The sequence below is a fragment of the Hypanus sabinus genome, chromosome 4 (genome assembly GCF_030144855.1).
Source record: "Hypanus sabinus isolate sHypSab1 chromosome 4, sHypSab1.hap1, whole genome shotgun sequence".
NCBI classification, from domain to species: Eukaryota; Metazoa; Chordata; class Chondrichthyes; order Myliobatiformes; family Dasyatidae; genus Hypanus; species Hypanus sabinus.
In genome coordinates this window covers 104,261,487-104,286,413 of record NC_082709.1, presented here as the reverse complement: position 1 = coordinate 104,286,413, position 24,927 = coordinate 104,261,487, and the positions used below count along the sequence as shown (strand labels likewise).

At 39.1% G+C, this 24,927-nt stretch overlaps 1 protein-coding gene across 2 annotated transcripts in view; it reads right to left on the bottom strand.

The window, feature by feature from the left end:
* Window positions 1-24,927, bottom strand: part of dgkh (diacylglycerol kinase, eta) — a 503,605-nt gene that overhangs the window by 451,204 nt on the left and 27,474 nt on the right. The window contains exon 2 of one of the 2 annotated variants that reach the window (XM_059967802.1): window positions 20,205-20,390. In XM_059967802.1, coding sequence (XP_059823785.1) covers window positions 20,205-20,390 — 186 coding nt within the window. Of the gene's footprint in view, window positions 1-20,204; window positions 20,484-24,927 lie in introns of those variants that run through there. The other variant, XM_059967801.1, reaches the window with a different exon arrangement.

The window sequence follows — 24,927 nt, the reverse complement described above, 5'->3', positions numbered from 1 at the left end:
CAAATTGTTTCTTTTACCAATCATAAAATAAATGAACAAAGAAGTCCTCAGTTTAGTACTTGGGCAAAAGAACTGTAACAAATAAATCTGTTTTCGATTCTCTGGAGATGACCAGTTTAAGCAATAATTTGATTGGTGTTCAGTGAAGGGAACTATCAGAGTTAATAAGTAGAACTATTCCATCCAACTGAGGAATGCAATCTAAAGGCACATAATCTGAAGTTCAATTAAAATCATTTCTGGGGGAATAAAGTATTTACCCACAGTGCTGTAAAGATGACAAATGTTTGTCCCAGAAGAACAGAGCTGCTTTAAACAGGGGTAGGTAAGTAGCCGGGGAAATGAAAGACACATAATTTATCATCAAGCAACGGAAACTCGTCATTATTGTATACTTTCCACAACTAATCACACAATCACTGGCCATTTTCAACATTAATATTTTGGAGCCTGACTAAGTTGATGAGAAGAAAAATGTTTTGGTTTATAGCTGGTCTATCAATAAATCTCTAGGCTTTTATCTGCATTTGACTCTAAGAAGATAATGACAAAATGTAAATATATTCAGTTGTTTATAAATGCAAATATACTAAGATATTTATACTCAAAGTTCACCTACATACATCATTATTAATAGTAAAGTAGTGCATTTTATTAGTGATTATAGAGGCCATTCACCTTTGGAAATTAAGTAATCTCCAGTCTCAAACAAATCTTCAGTCTTCTCACTGTGCCCCTAAACCCAGCTGTTAGTCCGACACCACCTCTCATCCTAACTATTAAATTTCAGAGATTTCTAGGGCCTCCCACTATATACTCCATCTCTAAGATGGTCAATTCAACAGCATGAGAAATATTATAGTAACTCTAACAAAAAACTGAAGAGAACCTGCCAAAAGCACAGTAAGTTTGTTAATTTATGATAATAAAGAGTAAGTTTGCTTGAGGCATCCTCTGAGAGATGTGGCTGAGCATTGACACTCCACCATCAGAAAAAGCCGGATCTCCTGGTGGCTATCTATTTCAATTCTACTTCCCATTTCCATTCCGACATGTCAGTCCATGACCTCCTCTACTGTCAAGATGAGGCCACACTCAGAAGAAGCAACACCTTATATTTCATTTGGATAGTCTTCAACCTGATGGCATTAACATTGATATATCGGACTTCTAGTAACTGGCCGCCTTTCCACCATTCCCGCTTCGCTCTCTCACCTTATCACCTCCCTCTGGTGTTCCTCCCCTTTTCCCTTTCTTCCATGATCTTCTACCCTCTCCTAGCAGATTCCCCCTTCTCCAGCTCTTTATCTCTTTCACCAGTCAACTTCCTAGCTCTTTACTTCAACTAACAACTCAATCTTTCCTTACAACACAGGTCCTCCAGACCCAGCACCATTCTTGTAAATTTTCTTTGTACCTTATTTCAACCTTATTTACATCTTTCCTGTAAGTAGGTGACCAAAACTGCAAATAATACTCCAAATTAGGACACAACATCTGATACAACTTCAACATAACATTCCATTTCTTGTATTTACTATTTTGATTTCTGAAGGCCAATGTGCCAAAAGCTTTTTATTGTGACCCTATTGTGATTGTGATGCCACTTATTGTGATGCCACTTTCAACAAATTATGGACCTGTAATCCCAGATGCCATTCATCATCCATCATTAAGGACCCTCACCATCCAGGACATGCCCTCTTCTCAACCATTGGGAAGGAGGTATAGGAGCCTGAAGACCCACAATAAATGTATTAGAAACAGCTTCTTCCCCACTGTGATAAGGTTTCTGAATGGGTCATGAACACTACTTCACTATTCAACTGTTGCACTTTTCATTTACTTATTTGTAACTTATATATCTTGCACTATACTGCTGCCACAAAACAATAAATTATACAACGCATGTCAGAAATACCGTATTAAAGCCCAATTCTGATTCTGCTGCATGGATGACCATGTTGGTCCCCAGTTTTCATGCACAATCCTCATGCAAGTGTGTGTGCATGCTTTCAGAGCATTGGTTTCCGCAGTAATACCACATAAGTCAACACTTGACTTAAACAGGAGAAAATCTGCAGATGCTGGAAATCCAATCAATACACACAAAATGCTGGAGGAACTCAGCAGGCCAGGCAGCACCTAGTCGATGTTTCAGGCTGAGACCCTTCATCAACTCTGGAGAAAAAAAGATGAGGAGTCAGAGTTAGAAGGTGAAAGCCTCAAGGGTCAGCCTAAAACGTTGACTATACTCTCTTCCACAGATGCTGCCTGCCCTGCTGTGTTCCTCCAGCATTTCATGTGTGTGTTGCTTGGATTTCCAGCATCTGCAGATTTCTACTTCAGTCAATTGTTGAATTGATGTCATGCTAATTCCCAGGACATGTGTCCACGAAAACATACTGTCACCAGAAGTTGCTTGAAAGCACAAATCCTCCTCCAGGTTTCCAGCTTCATTATCTTAATGTTTAAGGAAGCCCAGGTGTTTGCATGTAAGGAATCCTGTGAAGGTGTTAATAATCACACAGATTTATTGTGTTTGCGTAAACATTGCACGTATGCAAAATTCAACCACATATAGTGCACAAAAATATTCTACTTTGGGGAATAATTTCAAACTACATTCTGTAATTACTAAATTTGTCAATTTTCTTTGACTACTGGAGCCTTGTCATCCACTGCAATTTCTTCAGAATCAGAATCAGGTTTATTATCACTGGCATGTGACGTGAAATTTGTTAACTTAGCAGCAGCAGTTCTATTCAATATATAATCTAGAAGAGAGAAAAAAATAATAAATAAAATAAAAAATAATAGTAATAAATAAGTAAATCAATTACAGTATACATACATTGAATAGATTTTAAAAAACGTGCAGAATACTGTATATTAAAAAAGTGAGGTAGTGTCCAAACATTCAATGTCCATTTAGAAATCGGATGGCAGAATGGAAGAAGCTATTCCTGAATCACTGAATCACTTCAGGCTTCTGTACCTCCTGCCTAACCTGATGGTAAAGGGCGCTGTCATGACAAGCTTTTCGCACCAATTGCTCATCATACAGTGTATCATACAGGCTTCTGAAACTTGGCATTCCTCTCTAGGTTTTTTTTATAAGGTCGAGTTGCTAGCTCAACCCAGGCACAGATGGAGAATGAGCAAGGGAGCTGGCCGGCTTCAAACTCGGGACCTCTTGCCCCGCAGTCCAGCACTGATGCCACTATGCCACCAGCCGGCAATCTTATAGATGTAATTAAAGTTAACTATCATCAAACAGACGTCCCATCCTTCACCAGCACTGTTTACTTTAATCATACTGTCCGTCTCCATCCTATCTATGTGGGTAGGGTGTGTTTAGAATTACACTGAATTTGCAGTACAGTTATTCAGTCCCAGAGCTTATACTCCACACCAGCCTCCTCCCACTTTCACTCACCCTTCTAATCCTTTCTTCCTCATCTAGTTTCTGCTTACATGTATATAATGTATCATTTCAGTCATGTGGTGTTGAGTTGCATTCTCACCAAATTTAACCTGATTAACTTATTGTTTTATTCAAAGTACATTATAGGTAACTATCTCCTATTTATGGCTGCTGAGCTTAGACTATGTATACAGTAAGTCTCTGCAACTTGCCTACTGGGATTGAAATTCTCTTTCACGTTCTCAGTACGAGCCATCTCCACATCAGGATCACAAGCTTTTTTTATTGTTTGTTCTATAGTAGGATTGCTAATATCCTAGCCTATCCTACTTCTATCTAATTACCATATTTCAACTTCTGCTACCTTTCTAGGCTCAAATAAATTTTATCCAAAATCCTCAACTTCCCCTTACAAATATAGCACACCTATCCCATCCGTCTCCAAATTACCCTTCACTCCTATACACCAACATAGAACCCCTAATAGTTCTTCTCCAGTTTTACAGGTGTCATACCACACCATATCACAACACCTTCATAATTACATTTTACTTTTGATCTGGTGTGTCAGGGAAGAGTTGGGAATATTCACTCCCACAAAGATACCATGTTAAATCTAATTTATAGCTATTTATTAACATATAATGATTCTGAACTTGAAAATAAGCCTATTGATTTGTTAAAACATTTGTTCTTCTTAAAATATGATAGATGGCATTAATTGGCATAAGATTCTTTAGACATCTACTGGCCCCCTAAGGTGGCCTGAAGCCAGGGAAGCACTCCATTGTGCTCTGGTTAGTATCTATTGCTCTTTGCCATGATACAACTACTGATGGATTCAGGCATGTCTGGATAGCAGAATGCCAAATAAAATAAGTAGCTTACAGTAGAACAGATTCCACTAAGGAAATGGTAGGACAGAACAATGGTTCATATTAGATCAGCCTATTTCAATTGGGTTTAGCTTTAACAATGCCTACAATCCAAACACTAGAAATTATGCTCAGTGTGCATGAAAACTCATTATAGAACACAGAGTTATGGTTGTTTTGACTAATATACGGAAATAGATTCAATACAGTTCTTCTGCACTCCAAATTCTTACAATAACTCCAATAACTCTCCTTACATGGTTACAATTACAGTTTAAGTTACTAAAATGAATAAACTGGATACCAAGTATAATCGGTAATGCTTCAAAGGACTTGTGAAGAGTGCACCCAATTCATTGAAACAACACCATGGAAACTTGTTACACAAGAAAGACACTAGACCTCTTCATACCTTAAGCTTTCTTCCACTCTTCTGGTTCCTTTGAATTTCCATTATCTATGTTTACATCATTTTAACCCACACGTCCAAATCTTGAACGTGCATGCAAATTGTCTTCAAAACATACTGAATTTTGTTCTCAGTTTGGAGTTTCAAATTCTTGTAACTCATGCATATCCTTCCTAGAACTCCACGTTTGAAAGTCCTCAATCTGGTTCAGGAACATGCCTAAGCATAAAATGGTATCCCAATAAGACAGCAGCATTTTTTTAATGACTGATCACATCATTCTTCTCCCAATCATCATCAGGTTAGGTGGGAGTGCTCTCGCCTGCTTTTCTTAATTATCCAAGACAGTTATTATCTCTTCCCAAAACGTGGCCCATCACCTCCAACCTCCATAAGAATCTATATTTGGTTACCCTTTTCTCGATTGCAGATGTTTCCCAAAACCATTGTGTCAAGCAACAGTTAGCTCTGAAGAAACCATATCTTCCCTAGACACCATCATTTCTACCCAAGTTGTCATCTACTTGTTCAATATCCAATGCTATATAAGTAGATATTTCCACCAATTAAACACTGGTAAGACCAATGCCACTCTCCTTGTTTTCCACCACAGACTATTCACAAGCCACCAATATCACAAGCTGAGGCTGAGGTTTAAAAATGATCACATCTGACCCAGAAAGGTCCTTTTCTGTTGCCCAATCTCAGTTTATCTGATGCTGAAAGTCTTAACTTTACCTTTGATTATCTGGATAATTCCAACATTCTCCTAGACAGCTTTCATCCATCGAGTTCCTTTTCCTCTTTTGACCTTGAGCACCTAATTTAACAGTAACAATTATTTCCACTGCAATGATCTTAGTAATTTCCTCCTTATGCTTCCTCCTGAAAACCACTTCTTAATACCTACTTCTTTTCTGGCCTAGCAGCTCTTTAAATAGCTCAGTGTCAAAATAATATTATGCCTGGGAAATACTTTGTAAATTTCTATATTAAAGACACATTATCAATACAAGTTTGGTTCTGGTCTTTTTGTCCGTTACCATCCTCCTGTAAGAGGAAACAAATACTTTCCATAATTTTCTTCAAAATTTCAGATATTCCTAATGTATCTCTGCTGGAACTTCTCCCTATTATTAGAAAAACAATATCAATCTCTTTTCTATACAAATTTTTGAACTCCTTCATCTCTTTCACCACTCTGACAGTCATAGACTTGCACAGCATGGAAGCAAGCCCTTCAGCCCACTAAGTCCACGCAAACTATCCAGCACCTAAATATACTAACCTTGCTTTTATTTTGACCACATTCCCATCAATTCACCGCAGATTCTCCAACTCACCTACTCACACATCTTTGAGACGCAAGAGGAAACCGGAGACCCAGAAGAAACCCAGTAACTCAGAAAACACAAACATCATGCAGCACCGGAGGTCAGGATTGAAAACATGTCACTGGAACTGTGAGTCAGCAGCTCCACTAGATACATTCTCGGTAATCTTCATAACTTTCCCAAGGGTGGTGTCTTTAATTAGACAGAACACGAGAATGGAAGATGAAGGAAGTATGGGGCTTTGAGAGGAACCTGAGGCCTATGTTCCTTGCAGCAGAAGTTATGTGCTTGTTGTGCAATTAGAGTAGCCAAGACAAGAACATGTAGTACATTTTGTAGGAATGATGTGACAAGTGGAATGGATTAACATTCAGGTTGGTAAATAGGATGCCAATCAAATGAAGTGCTTTGTGCTGTATGGTATCAACCTTCATGAACATTGTTAGTGCTGCATTCATCCAACCAAATGGAGAGTATTCCATCACACACCTGAAGTGTACTTCATAATTTATATTGCCTCTCCTCATTCTCACTTCCAAATTGCCAATTTTTTTATTAATTTCCCAATTTTTAAGACATTTCTATAAGTTACCTAACTAAAGCATATTAGTATTACAACCAGTTTTTGTTTCCACATTAATCTTTACAAATTAGCACTGCTTCATCCACTGTATGTTTTAAAACTTTAAAACTATTAAAAATTAGCTTGTAAAAGTAATGAGTTGCAAAATTAAGGTAATTAGTACAATAATAAAGAAATAGAAATGTCACTGAAATCCAGAAATTCACATTACCACAAGAACTACATTTAAGCTAAAACTATAAAAAAAAAACTAGCAAGGATAATTAGGCAATGTTTGTGTCTACCCTCCACAAGAACAGTTCATTCCCTCAAAAATTTATCCCTGCTTCTTCCATATGTCTTCAAACACTTTCTTTTCATCTACCTTGTCTACTGAGATATAAACTTTATGAGCTCACATTGCACTACACTGACAATGTCAATACTTTCAACTGTGGCTCAGAGAGGAACACTCACACCTTGTCATCAGATGGACCGTTCCAATAAAAATCTAGGCCACCACTTCAGTTCAATGCAGAAATGTGTTGCAGAGTCCACAGTGCTTTCTTCAAGATGTACAGTGGATTCTGGTTAATTGGGCCATCAGTTAATCAGGGCAGCCACTTAATTGGGAAAACACTTCAAGAACAAAAACTAATTGAGAAAATAACTGGGATTCCCTTTGTTTATTTCAGACACTATACTTCTTAATTGGGACAGGAGAATGTTGCTGAACAGTTTCTAAATAGTGTCAGTTGTGTTCACTTGCGTGGCCGTTAAGACATTACACTGTGCTTAGATGCAAACAGCTTTAAAATAGCATCAATTAAGTGTGTTTGCTTTTAAAAAGGAGTGATTTTGTCACTGATACTTGGCAAGAAATAAGCAGTACAGGTGTTCTCTCCCCCTCCCCCCTTACAAAGGTAGAGTGTTCCTATGAAATCTTTCTAAAGCCAAAATGGCATAAAGCGAAGAACCATTAATTCATATGGGAAAAATATTCATAAAAGTGAAAATCCTCTTTGTAATGCGAAAACAGGTTACTAATGTAGGTCTTTTGTAAAAGCGAAGTGGCGTAAAGCAAACATTCGTAAAGCGGGGGACACCTGTACAACAATTCAGAACTGTTTTGCTCACTACAGCTGTAAGCATTTGGGCTTGGAGATGCCAGAATCACCGGGACTGAAAATGAAACTATTCCACTACTTCAACAAGTTAAGAACTACACAGAATTTGAAGGTAAAGACAGTTATCCTGAATGTTACAATGAAAATGAAGATTTGGAGGATGCAATCGTTGAAAACATTGTAAGAAGGCAGTCCATTATATGTACTAGGTGTCTGTGTTGATTTTGTTCATTTACAATCAATCAAAAGAACACAGTAGCGTACACTATTGTTTCTAAGTTGTTCTGTATTTTATTAAGTACATAATTTGTTATTTAGTTAAACAGGAGTTTGTCTTTTTTATACCTTTTTAACAGTTTCCATGAAACTTTGGCTAATAGGTGCAGCCACTTAACTGAGCCAAAATGTATGGCCCCAGTATGTCCCAATGAACTGGAATCCACTCTAATATTAAACCAAGACCTTACTTGTCTCTCAAGTTAACATATAAAAGAAGCAATGCATTATCTTTTAAAAGGTGATATATCCTTGAATCCCTATTTTATAAAGTCAATAACACCAATAAAATTTATTACCTGATAATCATATTTTGCTCATTTTAACCTCCTGCTGCAAATTGGTCATTTTAACAATGAAGCAGTGAAAACATCCCCATAATACTTTATAGTTAATGAAGTATTTTAAATATTCTGTTAAAACACTATGTGGCTGTATTATCTTTTAATTTATCAATTAGTTCATTTATCCTCATTAAACTTTACCACAAATTTGGACTAATTAGCTGAAAAGATACTGCTTTAGTGTTATTTAAATGCAACAGAGCAGCATATTGCATCCAACCCATCAATAAAGCCATTGCAAACAACAGCACTCTCTTGGGTTCTGTTTTAATATTGTAGGCTTGGAAAGCATAATTCTTGGTATCAAAACCTAACAGACTCAAAAGTGGAGGAAGAAAGAAAGCAGGAACATCTTGAAAGATGAAAACAGGCTTAACATCTGTTACAGGAAAAATGTTACAGACTTCTAAAGGCATTTGAGCAAGGCACTAAGGAAAATTCAAGATATTCTTGGAAAGTTAACATGATTTTCATGAGTGACAGGTCATTGTGAGCAAGACCAAGAAGCTGATTATCGACTTCAGGAGGAGGAAACTGAAGGCCCATGAGCTAATCCTGACTGGGAGATCAGAGATGGAGAGGATCAGCAACTATAAATTCCTCAATGTTATCATTTCAGAGGATCTATACTGGGCCCAGAACATGAGTTTAATTATGAAGGAAGTACAGCAGCACCTCTACTTCCTAGATGTTTGCAAAGATTTAGCATGACATTAAAACTTTGACAAACTTCTATAGATGTGTGGTGGAGAGACTGGTTGTATCACAGTCTGTTTTGGAAACACCAATGTCCGTGAACAGAAAATCCTACAAAAAGTAATGATATGGTCCAGTCCATCATGAGTAAAGCCCCATGTCCCCACCATTGAGCACATCTACATGGAGTACTGTTTCAGGAAAGCAGCATACATTATCAAGGACCACCACCACTTAAGCCATGTTCCCTTCTAGCTGCTGCCATCAAGAAGAAGGAACAGAAATTCATGACCCACACCACCAGGTTCAGGAAGTTATTACCCCTCAACCATCAGGCCCTTTAACCAGTGGGGATAACTTCACTCACTCCATCTCTGAACTGTTCACACAAGCTATGGACTCACTTTAAGGACTCTTTGTCGCAGGTACGCATTATTTATTGCTTATATAACAATAACAATATTTATTTATTTTTCTTTAGTATTTGCACAATTTCATGTCTATTGCACTTTGGTTGTTCATCTTGTTGGGTCATTTATTGATTCTATAGGTTTCTTGGATTGATGAGTATGCCAACAAGAAAACAAACCTCAGGGTAATACATATAGTGACATACATGTACTTTGATCATAAATTTATTTTGAACATTTAACTTTTTAAACTTTGATCTTATGAAAGGAAAATAATGTTTGAAAAAAATTCAAAGAAGTAACATATTGTAGCGGTGTGCAGTTAAAGATTTTATTCGAACTTCACGGCTTCGCTTTAAAGCCTCCCTGATCCCGCCTTCCCCGGGCGCGGATAATGTAGGAGGCACGTACTCACAGTCCCGCGCAAGCTTTTCCCTTTGTTAGTGAAGCAGACATGGCGCCCTTTTGGGACTGGCCTTTATGCCGGCGCGCTGGCTACTTGTGAGCCAGTTCGAGTGTGCTAGGAAGTGAGTCGCCACAATATGTTTTGGGTGTAAGTTTGGGGGATGGATGTACCATATTTAGAAATCCAGAAGACATTTGATAAGGTGCTATATCAGAAATTAATGCAGAAATTGAAGATTCATGACATAGCAGGTAATATATTTGGATGTATAGAAGACTGACCGGCAAACAGAAAAGTGAGATCAGGCATAATGGATATTTTCCTGGCTGTCAAGATAAAATGAGGAATATGCTGCAAGACTCAGTGCTGGATCCTCAACACTATGCGGTTTATACAAATGACCTGAATGAAAGCTCTGAAGATATGGCTGCTGTTCACACAGGGATAAATAGGAAGGCCAATTCTGAAGAGAACATACAGAATCTACAAAGAAATGTAAACATATTAAATCACAAACAAGAGAAAATCTGCAGATGCTGGAAATCCAAGCAACACACACAAAATGCCGCAGGAACTCAGCAGGCCAGGCAGCATAATGGAAAAAAATACAATCGACATTTTGTATGTGTTGCTAAACATATTAAATGATTGGGTTAATATCTATCATTTTGAGGTGTTGCTAAACATATTAAATGATTGGATTAATGTCTATCAAATGGAATATGAGAAAATGTGAAACTTGACAAGAATAATTAAACACATTGAATTGAACTGACTTTATGTCTTACATTCTTCACATACATGAGTAAAAATCTTTATGTTATGTCTCCATCTAAATGAGCTATGTATAATAATTTATAATAAATACGGTATTATGTACAACACAACAGTCAATACAACATATAAGTACAATTGTGTGCCGAAGCCTGTCGGTCCTGGCTTTTATGATGCGATATCATTTCCCGGATGTTAGCAGCTGGAACAGTTTGTGATTGGAGTGGACTCAGGTCCCCTATGATCCTTTGGGCCCTTTTTACACACCTGTCCTTGTAAATGTCCTGAATAATGTGAAGTTCACATCGACAGATATGCAGGGTTGTCCACACCACACTCTGCAGAGTCCTGCGACCGAGGGAAGTACAGTTCCCGTACCAGGGGCTCTCAATTGTGCCCTGTAAAAAGTTCTTAGGATTTGGGGGCCCATACCAAACTTCTTCAACTATCTGAGGTGAAAGGGGTGCTATCGTGCCTCTTTCATCACATAGCCGGTATGTACAGACCACGAGATCCTCAGTGAGGTGTATGCCAAGGAACTTAAAGCTGTTCACCCTCTCAACCCCAGATCCATTGATGGCAATAGGGGTTAGCCTGTCTCCATTTTTCCTGTAGTCCACAACCAGCTCCTTTGTTTTTGCAACATTCATGAATAAGAGATGAATAGAATATCAACATTTGTTATGATTTTCATCTAGAAATCAATGAATAGAGATAGTTAAGATAAGAATGCCACATATTTGAGCAGCTACTGAGAACTTTGATACCTTGCAATAAATTCCAAACAGGATAAAAACCATTGCATTGTAACAATGGGTGACAAGCTGCTAAATTAATTTAATTGTATCCCCTTGAAAAGCAGTTTACTTAATGTGGACATTTCAAATTAAACAATATACCAGACTACTTACTACAAATATTTAATTCCCCAATTCCTTTCTTGTATCTGCTTTGATCAGATCAAGGGAAGGACTGATATGAACACAGAGGTATTTTCCTGTTTTCCCTTTAGAAGAATAATCTTTCTCTTTCAAAAGAATTATGCTGAGGGACAATAGCCACATAATTTTTAATCTGGATCTTTTAAATAAATCTATACTTAATGTGTCAGAAATAATATCAGTTATATGTACTTCATCAAGACTGTACCAATTTTTTTGCTGGATTTCTCATATGATACAATAGCTAATTTAAATACACTGTTGGCAACCAACATTGTAAATACCACAAGACATAAGAACGATCCTCATTCATTGCTTTTGAATCAAGCTCTTTAAATATTCCATTAGAATTGAAGAATCTAAACTGAGATCTTGCCACTATGCAAAAAACTATCAGTCTTCAAAGGATCTCATTTCCTCACTTCCTCATACAAGAGCTTACATCACATTTAGCCTTAACTAAGTCAAATATTACATCCTTAAAACAGCAACTGGTCACAACAAACTGAGATAAGCACCAAGCAGATAGCAAGTTATGAAATCAACAACAAAATAATTTGTTTTTGCTTCAGGACAGGGTAATAACATAAGAAATCATAAATTGCAAAATAAAATATTAGAAAGTTCAGTACTGATCAAAATCATTAACTCTGATTTCTCTCCAAAGCTACTGCCAAATCTGCAGCATTTCCAGCAGTCACCTTTTCTTGCAGATATTTAGCATCTGTAGATTTTATTTTTACTCAAGCAATTATCTTTTTTGTAAGTTGGCCTGATACATCCAATAGCAAGAAATGTCAAATTTTCCATTATTCCATAGATATATTCCCTGTTTGGAATGAAAGAAAAGTTGTCAATCTATAACTCTAGGTTCAGATTAATATTAAATCCATTGTAAAATACTTCAACATAAGACAAAAGCTTTTCACTATGAATTTACACAGTTACTCTATCACTGCGAAAAAAAAGAGAATGACTTCAAAGCTACAGAATATATGATGCTCCACATGATATATATAATTATCTCCATACCAGGGAACAATTTCATTCACACTAGGTTATTGCTAATTATTGCTTCCACTTTATTTATAAATCAAAGTTCAAAATAAATGTATTATCAGAGTATGTATATTGAAATAATAGTACCTTCAGATTCATTTTCTAGCAGGCATTTTCAAGAAAAAAGGAAATACAATAGAATTTATGAAAAATTACACGTAAACGAAGATTGACAACCAATGTGCAAAAGGCAAACTATGCAAATAAAATTAATACTGAGAACATGAAAGTGAGTCTGTGGACCGTAGAGTTAGCCCAGAGTTGCGGTAATTGAAATTATCCACGCCAGTTGAGGAGCTCAATACTTGTAAGGTAATAGCACCAATTTCAGGGAACAGTTAGGGACCCGGGCTTCTGTAATTCCTGTCCAACAGTAACAGTGAGAAGAAAGCATGGCTTGGATGTGGGAGGAGAGAGGGGAGTTTGATGAAGGATGCTACTTCCTTGGGGTAGCGCTCCACGTAAATTTTATTAGTGGTGGATAAGGCTTTGCCTGTGATGGACTGGACTGTATCCATCACGTTTTTTAGCCTTTTCCATTCCTGGCTATTGGTTTTTCCACACCAGGCTGTGATGCTCAGAGGTTTTAGAGATGACTCTAAGGTCAGCAAAAGGCGTGCTCTCCTGTGCCATCAGGAAGGCAGAGTGAGAGGACTCACTGAAAATTCACAGCCACTTTTGTGACACCAAGGACATGCAGTGCATGTGGCAGGGAAACTAACCTAAATGATTACTGCCCAGTGACGATGGCTGTGACAATCATGAAGTGCTTTGAGTTGGCTGGTAATGGTTCATATAAAATTCCACCTTCCAGCCACATTGAATCCTTTCCAGTTCACATTCAGCTCAAACCGGTCCACTAATAATGCCATAGCCTCGGCCCTCCACTCCATCCTGTCCCATCAAGAAAACTATGCCTCATACACACGAGGATATTGTTCATCGACTTCAGCTCAGCATTTAACATGATCATCCCTCAGAGGCTGGTTTGTAAACTGTCCTTGTTGATACTCAATACCGCTCTCTGTAACTGGATCTTGGACTTCTCAACAGAAAGAGCCCAGTCAGTCTGAGTTGGCAGCAATATCTCAAGCTCCATCACGCTGAGTACTGGTACCAAAGCTATTCCTACATGAAACTAGGGAGTGATAATGAAAGTATTTCACTACTTCAACAAATCAGGAACTAGCAAGAATTTAAAGGTATCGACAATCAACTTGAATGTTACACTGAAAATGAAGATTTTGAGGATGCAGTTATCTACACAAGGTGCCTGTGTTGGTTTTATTCACAGTTAATCAAAAGAAGACAGCAGGTACAATATATGAATTGCTCCATCAATAAATATTAGGAACTAATACACAGTTTTATAGTACTGTTGTTGTATTAGTAGTGTTCTAATTTGTTCAGTATTTCACTTAAATACATAACTGTTATACAGTTGAATGCTAGTTTGTCTTTTAATACCTTTTCATCCATTTCCATGAAACTTCAGCTAATTTGGGCAGCCACTTAATTGGGACACGTTGCCAAAAATGATAGAAGTGAAGACAATTGTTTGATGCAATTATAGTCTTTATAGAACAGTTACATGCATAAAGAAGTGTATCAGAATAAGTTAAAATAAAGAGCCAACTACACGCTTTCAACATTAAGATATGCTACTAATTCAGTACTAATCTTAAAATATCTGACCTTGCATTGATGTTAAGTGGAAAAATATCACCATGCTAATTGTTCAACTTACAGTGAAATTTTTTTAAAGAAAGAACATAGCTCTTAAATTCCACAGAAGTTGCACTGTTATTTAAATGCCAAGCACAAATCCAAATAACTGCAGTGTGCAAGAGTACATAAGGTGCTTTTATTTTCAAATACATGTTGTATTTTGAAGAAGAAAAAAGTACATAAATTGGGAAATCTCCAACAAAAATGCTTTCTTCCTGATGTAGCAGATTACTATACTCAGTGATGTCTGAGGCAATAATGCATCTTTTTGGGGTCACTACAGTGGAGGTAATTGGAGAATGGTAGGGTAGGACATCTGCCCATTCTGGAGTTCCGTTGTTTTAGACACAACAAAGCAGGAGGGATTAATGGAGAAGGGCTGGCGTTACTAGTCAGGATGGACCGGAAAACTCATCTAGTGAGGTGGTATGGGTGGAACTGAGAAATAAGAAAGGTATGAACACATTAATGGGGCTATATTGCAAGCCACCAAACAGTCCACTGGAATTAGAGGAACAAATTGGCAGAAAAATTGCAGACTACTGCAAGAAACATAAGGCTGTTTTAGTAGGCAATTTTAACTTTCCACACATTGACTGGGACTCCCATAATATAAAAGGACTAGATGGGATAGAGTTTGTCATATATGCTCAGGAGTGCTTTCTTAATCAGTGCATAGAAGTCCCAACAAGAGAGTGTGTGAAAATTGATCTGCTATTAGGGAATGAGAGGGGCTGGTGACACAAGTTTGTGCAAGGAACACTTTGCATTTTGTGATCACATTGCCATTAATTTCAAAGTAAATATGCATAAAGATTTCAAACCTGCAGATGCTGGAAATCCAAATAAACCAAAATCATGCCAAAACATTGACTTTTTTGCATAGATGATAGTTCCTCCAGCATTTGATTGTGATGCATAAAGATTTGACTGGACTGCGGGTTGAAATTCTGAATTTTGATGTTACCAGAAGGGGTCTGGCAAGTGTGGATTGGGACAGGCCATTATCTGGTAAAGGTGTATTTGGTAAATGGGAGGCCTTCAAAGATGAAATTTTGAAAGTACAAAGCTTGTATGTGCCTGTCAGAATAAAAGATAAAGGTAACATGTGTAGGGGACCTTGGTTTTCAAGAGATATTGAGATCCTGATGAAGAAAAAGTTGGTGCATAGCAGTATAGACAGGAAGGAACAAATGACTTGCTTATGGAGTATAAGAAATGCAATAGAACACTGAAGGAAGAAATTAGAAGGACTAAACAGAGGCAAAAGGTTGCCCTGGCGGACAAGGTGAAGGAGAATCCAAAGGGATTCTACAGATATGTTGAGAGCAAAAGGATTGTAAGGGACAAAATTGGTCCTCTGGAAGATCAGATTAATAATCCAAGTATGGAGCTAAAAGAAATGGGGAGATTTTAAATAATTTTTTTGCATCAATATTTATGCAGGAGATGGACACAGAGTCTACAAAAGTGAGACAAAGCAGCATCAACTCATGCACACTATACATATTATAGAGGAGTAGGTGTTTGCCGTCCTGAGGCAAATCAGGGTGGATAAATCCCCAGGACCTGACAAGGTGTTCCCTTAGACCCTACAGGAGGCAGGTGCAGAAATTGGCGGGGCACCAGCAGAGTTATTTAAATCATCCTTAGCAAAAGGGAGGTACCAGAGGATTGGAGGATAGCTAATGTTGTTCCGCCATTTAAGAAAGGCTCTAAACATAAACCAGTATATTATAGGCTGATGAGCTTGACATCAGAAGTAGGAAAGTTATTGGAAGGTATTCTAAGGGACCAGATATATGTATTTGGATAGACATGGACTGATTAAGGATAGTCAGCATGGCTTTGTGGGTGGGGTAGGACACGCCTAACCAATCTTATAGAGTTTTTCAAGGAAGTTACCAGGAAAGTGGATGAAGGCAGAGGACATTGCCTACATGGATTTTAGCAAGGCAGCCTCCTACATGGGAGGCTGGTCAAGAAGGTTGGGTTACAGTGAACAGTGAGGAAGGCTATCGTGGCTTGCAACTGGATCTGGACCAGCTGGAAAAATGGGCTAAAAAAAAAAGTGGAAGACAGAATTTAATGCAGACAAGTGCGAGATGTTGCCCTTTGATAGGACCAATTAGTGTAGGCCTTGCACAATAAACGGTAGAGCACTAAGGAGTATGGTAGAACAAAGGAATCGGGGTTCCAGGTCCATAATTTGTTGAAAGTGATATAAGGTCATAAAGAAATCTATTGGCACACTGGCCTTCATAAATCAAAGTACTGAGTACAGGAAATGGGATGCTAGGTTGAAGTTGTACAAGATATTGGTGAGGCATAATTTGGAGTGATATATGCAGCTTTGATCACCTACCTACAGGAAAAATGTAAACCAGGTTGCAGGGGAAATTTACAAGGGTGTTGCTCAGTCTGGAGGACCTGAATTATAATGAAAGATTGAATAGATTAGGACTGTATTCCTTAGAACATAGAAGACTGAGAGGAGATTTGATAGAGGTATACAAAATTATAAGGGTATGTATAGGGTAAATGCAAGCAAGCTTTTTCCACAGAAAAAGACTACAGACAGAGGTCAAGGGTTAAGGCTGAAAGGTGAAAGGAACATGAGGGGAAACTTCTTCATTCAGAGGGTCACAAAAGTGTGGAATGAGCTGCCAGTACAAGTGGTGCATGCAAAGCTTGATTTCGACATTAAAGCAAAGTTTGGATAAATACATGGATGGTAAGGGTATCGTCAATGGGAATAGGCAGCTTAAATGGTTTCAGCACGGACTTGATGGGCCAACAGGACTGGTTCTGTACTATACTTCTCTATGATTCTATGATTAGGTGAGTTGTAATTTTTCTATCTGAATCTTTACAATAACATTTCCCTCTTGGAGCCTGCCTCTCAGTTTTCATTCAACTATCAGTTCTCCATAATAAACTATACCTCAAATACTCCTTTACGCCAGTGGTCCCCAATCACCGGGCCGCAGACCAGTACCGGGCCGCAAAGGATATACTGCCAGGCAGCAAAGAAATGATATGATTTGGAGGTATGAAACGATATGAGTCAGTTGCACTGCATATCGTTTCATACTGCCAAATCATATTGTTTCCTCGCAGCCCAGTAGCATGTGGTTGGGGACCACTGCTTTATGCTACTGCAAACTCTACTGGTTACAAATTTTGGAATGCCACTAAAGACATGTTCTTTTCAGGTGTGAACAAGCCCAGTTTAGCAATACATTTGACAAACAGCAACCTTCATTGGTCCTTTCACAATTTTCTACTGCATTTCAGGCTATATATTCAAATATAGGATGGAGGTTGAACCCAAACAAATTACCTAAATAATGAAACTTTAACAATACTTACATCAAAGGAAAATTATTAACAGTGAACAAACAAACAAAATATAGCTGTGGAAATGTTTCCACGTTATGTGGGAGGTAAAATTTGTGACTCTACAATCTGCTTGTTGATGAAGTTTCTGATCAGACATTCTCTTAATATATTAGTTTCTATTCCCTTTGCACACTTCAGAAGTGCCTTGGAAATCTGTATGTTTTCCAAGTTACAAGAACAACAAAAATCCAGGTTGCTTTTGTTCCAGGAAAACCTGTTCTAAGAAAACTGCCACATGCCTTTATCCAAAAGGGTGCATTTGCCCTGATAACAGGATACAGATCTCCCTCATTACTTTAATAAGCTTTAAACAAGTTTAAACAATCATTCAATTCCATTGATTCAATTCCCTTCCTCAGCCTTTGCCTTGTAATCACTAAGACCAATACAAAATAATTCTATTAATAAAGATAAAATATTGTTGTTTCCTACAAGAATTGTTTTGCATAATTTATTCACACTTCATGGCCAGTACTTATTACCCAGCTGCCCTTGAGAAGGTGGTGGTAAGCCATCTTAATCAACTGCTACAGTCCTTCTGTGGAAGGTGAGATGCATAGGGAAGTCCAAGATTTAGATCCAGTGGCAAAAAACGATCCATATATTTTATTTCCAAATAAGAATGATGTACAACTTGGTGGGATTCCTAAAGGTGGTTTAGTCCCTATGCCCTTGCCCTAATTAGTAGAAGTTGTGGGTTCAGGAGAAGCCTGGACAAGTAATTTGAAACTGGTATCCAGAGAAGATCACTGTACACCAATGATAGAGGGACTGAATGTTCAGGATGACAGGTAGGGTGCCATCCAAGTTAGCTGCTTTGTCTTTGATAGGGCTGGATTCATCCAATAACTTGAAGGGGTTTCTATACTTCCCCATAAGACAAAAGCAAACTTTTTGTCCCACCACCTCCCCACTCTCACATTATATTCATTCCACAATCCCATCAACTCCCAGATTCTAGCCCTCACCTGTACACTGAGGACAATTAACAGCAAACAATCCACATGACTTTGAATACTGTAGCACCACCCCCCCCCCCCAGAGGAAAACAAAAAATGGTCACATGGGCAACGTGCAAACTCTGTACACAAAAAACAATTAAGATCAGGATCCAGTCTGGTTACCACCTGCAAGGAGGGTACAGAGTCTCCTAATGACTGCGAGTACTCTATAGTTTCCTCCCACATTAGGAAGCAGCATTAGGAAGTACTCTATAGTTTCCTCCCACATTTTGTGAGGCAGCAGCTCAGCCAGCCATACATCTGTCCCACACACAAAGCAGAAAGCCTATATTAAGGACAAATTACTGTTTCAAAGCTTTTCATATCAGTTTAGTTGCCCAATCCCAGAGATAAATGAAAGCTCCGCACAAGAGAAAAAAATCAGCAGCTTGTTACATGGTACATTATATTCATTGAAATTTGTGTCACATTCAATAGAGCATTACGTTACTTTTCAAAAATGGCAATATATGGTGTTATCTGTGAAGGAACAGACCACTGTATTCTAAAAGCTACATCTAAGCTAAGAAGTAATGTAGTGATTTCTCACTGTGTATAAACAAATTAAATTGCTATGCCAAGATAGTATCTTTAAAATTACAAAAATTAACCAAATGTGACTTGAAATCACATTAATCACATCAATTTGGATATACACTCAATCCATCATTTTTTTAAAACCCTGAAATTTTGATGGGAATTCCATAAGCAATGTTTAAAGTGTGTTAAGACATTGAGACAACTTTTAACAAGTTACCTTTGTTTTAAGTATTCACAGAGCAATGTACAATGGCATTCATTTGGGGTAAAAAAAGAGGTAAACTGAATTACATTTGAACTTGGGGTCAATTTATATCATAATGGTGTTTAACTGGAAGTCACACTAAAACAGTAATAGGTTACAAAAATGTGCAGTCATTGTGCAATGCAAAAGTTATTTGGCATTCACATCAAATTACATCTAAATAATTCTATATAAATGCATTATTTGCACCACAATATTCGATCCCAAAGCATGCATCACGCGTCAGCAACAATTTCATAACTTAGTTTGACAATTTTCGAGAGCAGCAAACTTGCAGCCTGGACAATTACAGCCAACCAGCTTCACTCAAGTACTTCCATCTCTGCGTCTAATATATATACAAGCAGTGTGCCCACCATTAATCACGTCTTGCCCTGAAGTTAAGATTGGAAGAGGCTGTGTACAGAGGTGGAACCTCCCATTTTGTGGGCAGTCGGTTTACCTGTAAGCTGTCTTGAGTGGCAGTGGCCCAACCCGACCCGACCGGGCCTGTAGAGAGAAGCGTGGTACTCCCGCTGCCATGGGGACCGCGGAGGTACTAAAGGGGCTGCTCCACGAGCAACCTTGCCTAGCAACGAGTGGCTGCGCTGAGGCCCGTCAACTTTTCTCCCCGTTCCCCGAGCCTTACCTTGCTCCTGATTTGCCCGGAGGTGGACACTTTGCGGATGAGTTTCTGCGGCCCCTCGTGCTCTCCATCGCTGTCGGACGACTCATCTCCGGCGGCCGCTGCCGCTCCCGGACCGGCTCCGTGCGCCTGGTGCTGGACCCCCGGCGCTAGGCCCGCCATTGCCCCCGCCGCCGCCTTTTCCGATTCCTGCAGGCAGACGAAAGAGTTGGCGTGAGGTTGAGCTGTTTTCCTGTCGGCGCCAGCCCAGCGTGGAGAGGCGCCTCCGGGCTTCGCCGCCATATTCCCGTCGGAACGGGTAAGGGAGAAAGTTCAGGGAGAAGGGAGGTGGACAGACTGGAACAAGCAGAGAGAGACACAGACGCGGAAAGGGAGCAAGAGATGGACACACATAGACATAAACAGACAGGACAGGAGATGTACTGGGAGGGGGAAGACAGAGGGGGAGACGGGAAAACTGGACAGAGGGAAAGAAATGGGCAGAGAGAGACGAGCAGGGCGATATATATATAAAGGGACGGAGATATATATGGATAGGGGGAAAGAGTGAGGGAGATGGGGCGAGACGGAGAAGGGAGAGGGTGGGATAGGAGAAAGGGGGAGAGCGGGAGAGATGGTCAGAAAGAGAGACGGGTATGGAGGTGGTCAGAGAGGGAGACAGGAGTGATGGTGAGAGAGACGTGTAAGGAAATGGGTAGAGGTAGAGAGGTGGTCAGGGAGAGAGAGCACGAGGCAGGGAAAAGATGGACAGAGAGAGAGGCAGAGAAAGAGATCATGAACAGCATATTTAAGTACCTACAAGGGAATGTTCTATCTCAGATCTTGTCCTGTGCAATGAGACAGGTAAAATTAATGATCTTGTAGTTTGTGATCCTCTTGGAAAGAGTGATCGCAGTATGATTGAATTTCTCATACAAATAGAGTGTGCAATAGTCTGATCTAAAAGCAATGTATTATGCCTAAACAATGGAGACTACAATGGGATGAGGGAGGATTTGGCTAATGTAGACTGGGAACCCAAGCTATATGGTGGGATGGTTGAGGAACAGTGGAAGACTTTCATAGAGATTCTTCATGTTTCTCAACAAAATATATTCCAGTTAAAAGCAAGGACTGCAAGGATGGGGAGAGCCAGCCTTGGATAACTAAGGAAATACAAAAAAATTTCCAGAAAAGTTGGGATATTTTCCAAAATGCAATAAAACAAAAATCTGTGATATGTTAATTCACGTGAACCTTTATTAACTGACAAAAGTACAAAGAAAAGATTTTCAATAGTTTTACTGACCAACTTAATTGTATTTTGTAAATATACACAAATTTAGAATTTGATGGCTGCAACACACTGAACAAAAGTTGGGACAGAGTTAAAATAAGATTGAAAAGTGCACAGAATATTCATGTAACACTGGTTTGGAAGACTCCACATTAAGCAGGCTAATTGGTAGCAGGTGAGGCATCATGACTGGGTATAAAAGTAGCGTCCATCAAAGGCTCAGTCTTTGCAAGCAAGGATGGTTTGTGGCTCACCCCTTTGTGCTAAAATTCGTGAGAGAATTGATAGTCAGTTCAAAAGGAACATTTCTCAACGCAAGATTGCAGAGAATTTAGATCTTTCAACATCTACAGTACATAAGATTCAGAGACATCTCAGTGCGTAAAGGGCAAAGTCGGAAACCACTGTTGAATGCGCGTGATCTTTGAGCCCTTGGGCAGCACTGCCTAAGAAACCGTCATGCTACTGTGACAATTATAGCCACCTGGGCTCAGGAGTATTTTGGAAAACCATTGTCACTTAACACAGTCCATCGCTGCATCCAGAAATGCAACTTGAAATTGTATTATGCAAGGAGGAAGCCATACATCAACTCTATGCAGAAACGCCGGTGAGTTCTCTGGGTCTGAGCTCATCTCAGATGGACCGAAAGACTGGAACCATGTGCTGTGGTCAGATTTCAGCTAGCTTTCGGAAAAAACGGGCGTCGATTTCTCCGTGCCAAAGATGAAAACGACCATTCTGATTGTTATCAGCGAAAGGTGCAAAAGCCAGCATCTATGATGGTGTGGGGGTGCATCCATGCCCACAGCATACGTGAATTGTATGTATGTGAAGGTACCATTGACTCTGAGGCACATATTAGGATTTTAGAGAGACATATGTTGCCATCTCTTCCCGGGACGTCCAGGCTTATTTCAGCAGGACAACGCCAGACCACATTCTGCACGGGCTACAACAGCATGGCTTTGTAGACACAGAGTGCGTGTGCTTGACTGGCCTGCTGCCAGTTCAGATCTATCTCCTATTGAAAATGTATGGTGCATCATGAACAGGAGAATCAGACAACGGAGACCACGGACTGTTCAGCAGCTGAAGTCTTATATCAAGCAAGAATGGACAAAATTTCCAATTGCAAATCTACTACAATTAGTATCCTCAGTTCCAAAACGATTTAAAAGTGTTATTAAAAGGAAAGGTGATGTAACACAATGGTAAACATGCCTCTGTCCCAACTTTTGTTTAGTGTGTTGCAGCCATCAAATTCTATATTTGTGTTTATTTACAAAATACATTTAAGTTGGTCGGTAAAACTATCGAAAATCTTTTCTTTGTACTTTTGTCAGTTAAATAAAGGTTCATGTGAATTAACATATCACAGATTTTTGTTTTTATTGCATTTTGGAAAATATCCCAACTTTTCTGGAAATGGGGTTTGTAAAAGAAGGCATCAAACCAAAAGCTTGTGCATACAAAGTCACCAAGAGTAGTGGGAAACTGGAAGCTGGGAAATCTTTTAAAAGCAACTAAGTACCAATAAGCGAGCAATAAAGAAAGAGAAGCTAGATTATGAATACAAACTAGCACAAAATATAAAAACTTTTAATATCCATTTTTATAATTATATAAAGCAGTAAAGGGTGGCTAAAGTGAATGCAAGTCCCTGGAGGTTGAGATGGGGGAATTGATATTGGATATAATGAGGAAATGGCCGAGACTTTTAATGACTATGTTCTGTCGGTCTTCATGGTGGAGGACATAATCTAACAGATGTTATGGATGCAATGGGAGGTGAGGACCTCGATACAACAGCTATCACTAAAGAGGTCATTTTAAGCAAACGTGGTTTAAGTCCCCTCATCCTGCTGGAATGCATCCCAGAGTAGTGAAAGAAGTTATAGTACAGGCTTTGATAATGATTTACCAAAACTCTCTGGACTTTGGGCAAGTCCCAGCAGATTGGAAGATGGTGAGTGTCACGTCAGTGTTCAAAAAAGGATGTAGGCGAAAGGCAGGTAACAATAGGCCAGTTAGTTTAACATCTGTAGTTGGGAAAATGCACGAACCTATCATTAAAGAGGAAATAGCGAGGCATCTGGAAAGAAATGGATCCAACAGGCAGATGCAGCATGGATTCAGCAACGGCAGGCCCTGTTTGACAAACTTACTGGAGTACTTTGAGGATATAATGAGCGCAGTGGATAGAGGGGAACAAATGTACGTTATTTACTCGGATTTCCAGAAGGTGTTCAATAAGGTGCCACATAAAAGACTGATCCATTAGATAAGGATTCATAGAGTTGGGGGTGATGTATTAGCATGCATAAAGGTTTGGTTAACTAATAGAAAGCAGAGTTGGGATACATGGGTGTTCCTCTAGTTGGCAATCAGTGGTGAGCGGAGTGCCGTAGGACTCAGTGCTGGGCCCGCAGCTGTTCATGATATACATTAACAATCTGGAAGAGGGAACTGCATATAGTGTATCTAAGTTTGCTGATTATACTAAATTGAGTGGAAAAGCAAATTGTTCAGAAGATACAGAGTCTGCAGAGAGATATAGATAGGTTAAATGATTGGGCAAGAGTCTGGCAGATGAAAGGCAATGTTGGAAACTGTGAGGTCGTCCACTTTAGAAGGAAACATAATTAAATGGTAAAAAAAATTGCAGCATGCTGTGCAGAGGGACTTGGGAGTGCTTGTGCATGATTCACAAAAGGTTGGTTTGCAGGTGTAGAAAGCTATCTAGAAGGCAAATGGAATGTTGACATTCATTGCTAGAGGGATTGAATTTAAGAGCAGGGAGGTTATGCTACAGCTGTACCACACCTGGAGTACTGCATGCAGTTCTAGTCTCCTTACTTGAAGAAGGATATACTGGCTTTGGAGGTGGTGCAGAGGAGGTTCACCAGGTTAATTCCAGAGATGAGGGGTTTAGACTTTGAGAAGAGATTGTGTCACCTGGGGCTGTACTTGCTGGAATTCAGAAGAATGAGAGGAGATCTTATAGAAACATAAAATTATGAAAGGGATAATTAAGATAGAGGCAGGGAAGTTGTTTCCATGGGTTGGTGAGACTAGAACTAAGGGACATTGCCTCAAGATTCGGGGGAGTAGATTTAGGATGGAGATGAGGAGGAACTGCTTTTCCCAGGCAGTAGTGTATTTGTGGAATTCTCTGCCCAATGAAGCAGTGGAGGCTACCTCAGTAAATATATTTAAGACCAGGTTGGATAGATTTTTGCATAGAAGGGGAATTAAGGGTTATGGGGAAAAGACAGGTAGGTGGAGATGAGTCCATGGCCAGATCAGTCATGATTTTATTGAATTGCAGAGCAGGTTTGACGAGCCAGTTGCCCTACTCCTGCTCTTATTTCTTACATTCTTATGATGTACAGAGAGAGAGAGAGAGAGAGAGAGACGGGGAAAGAGATGGACAGAGGGAGAAACAGA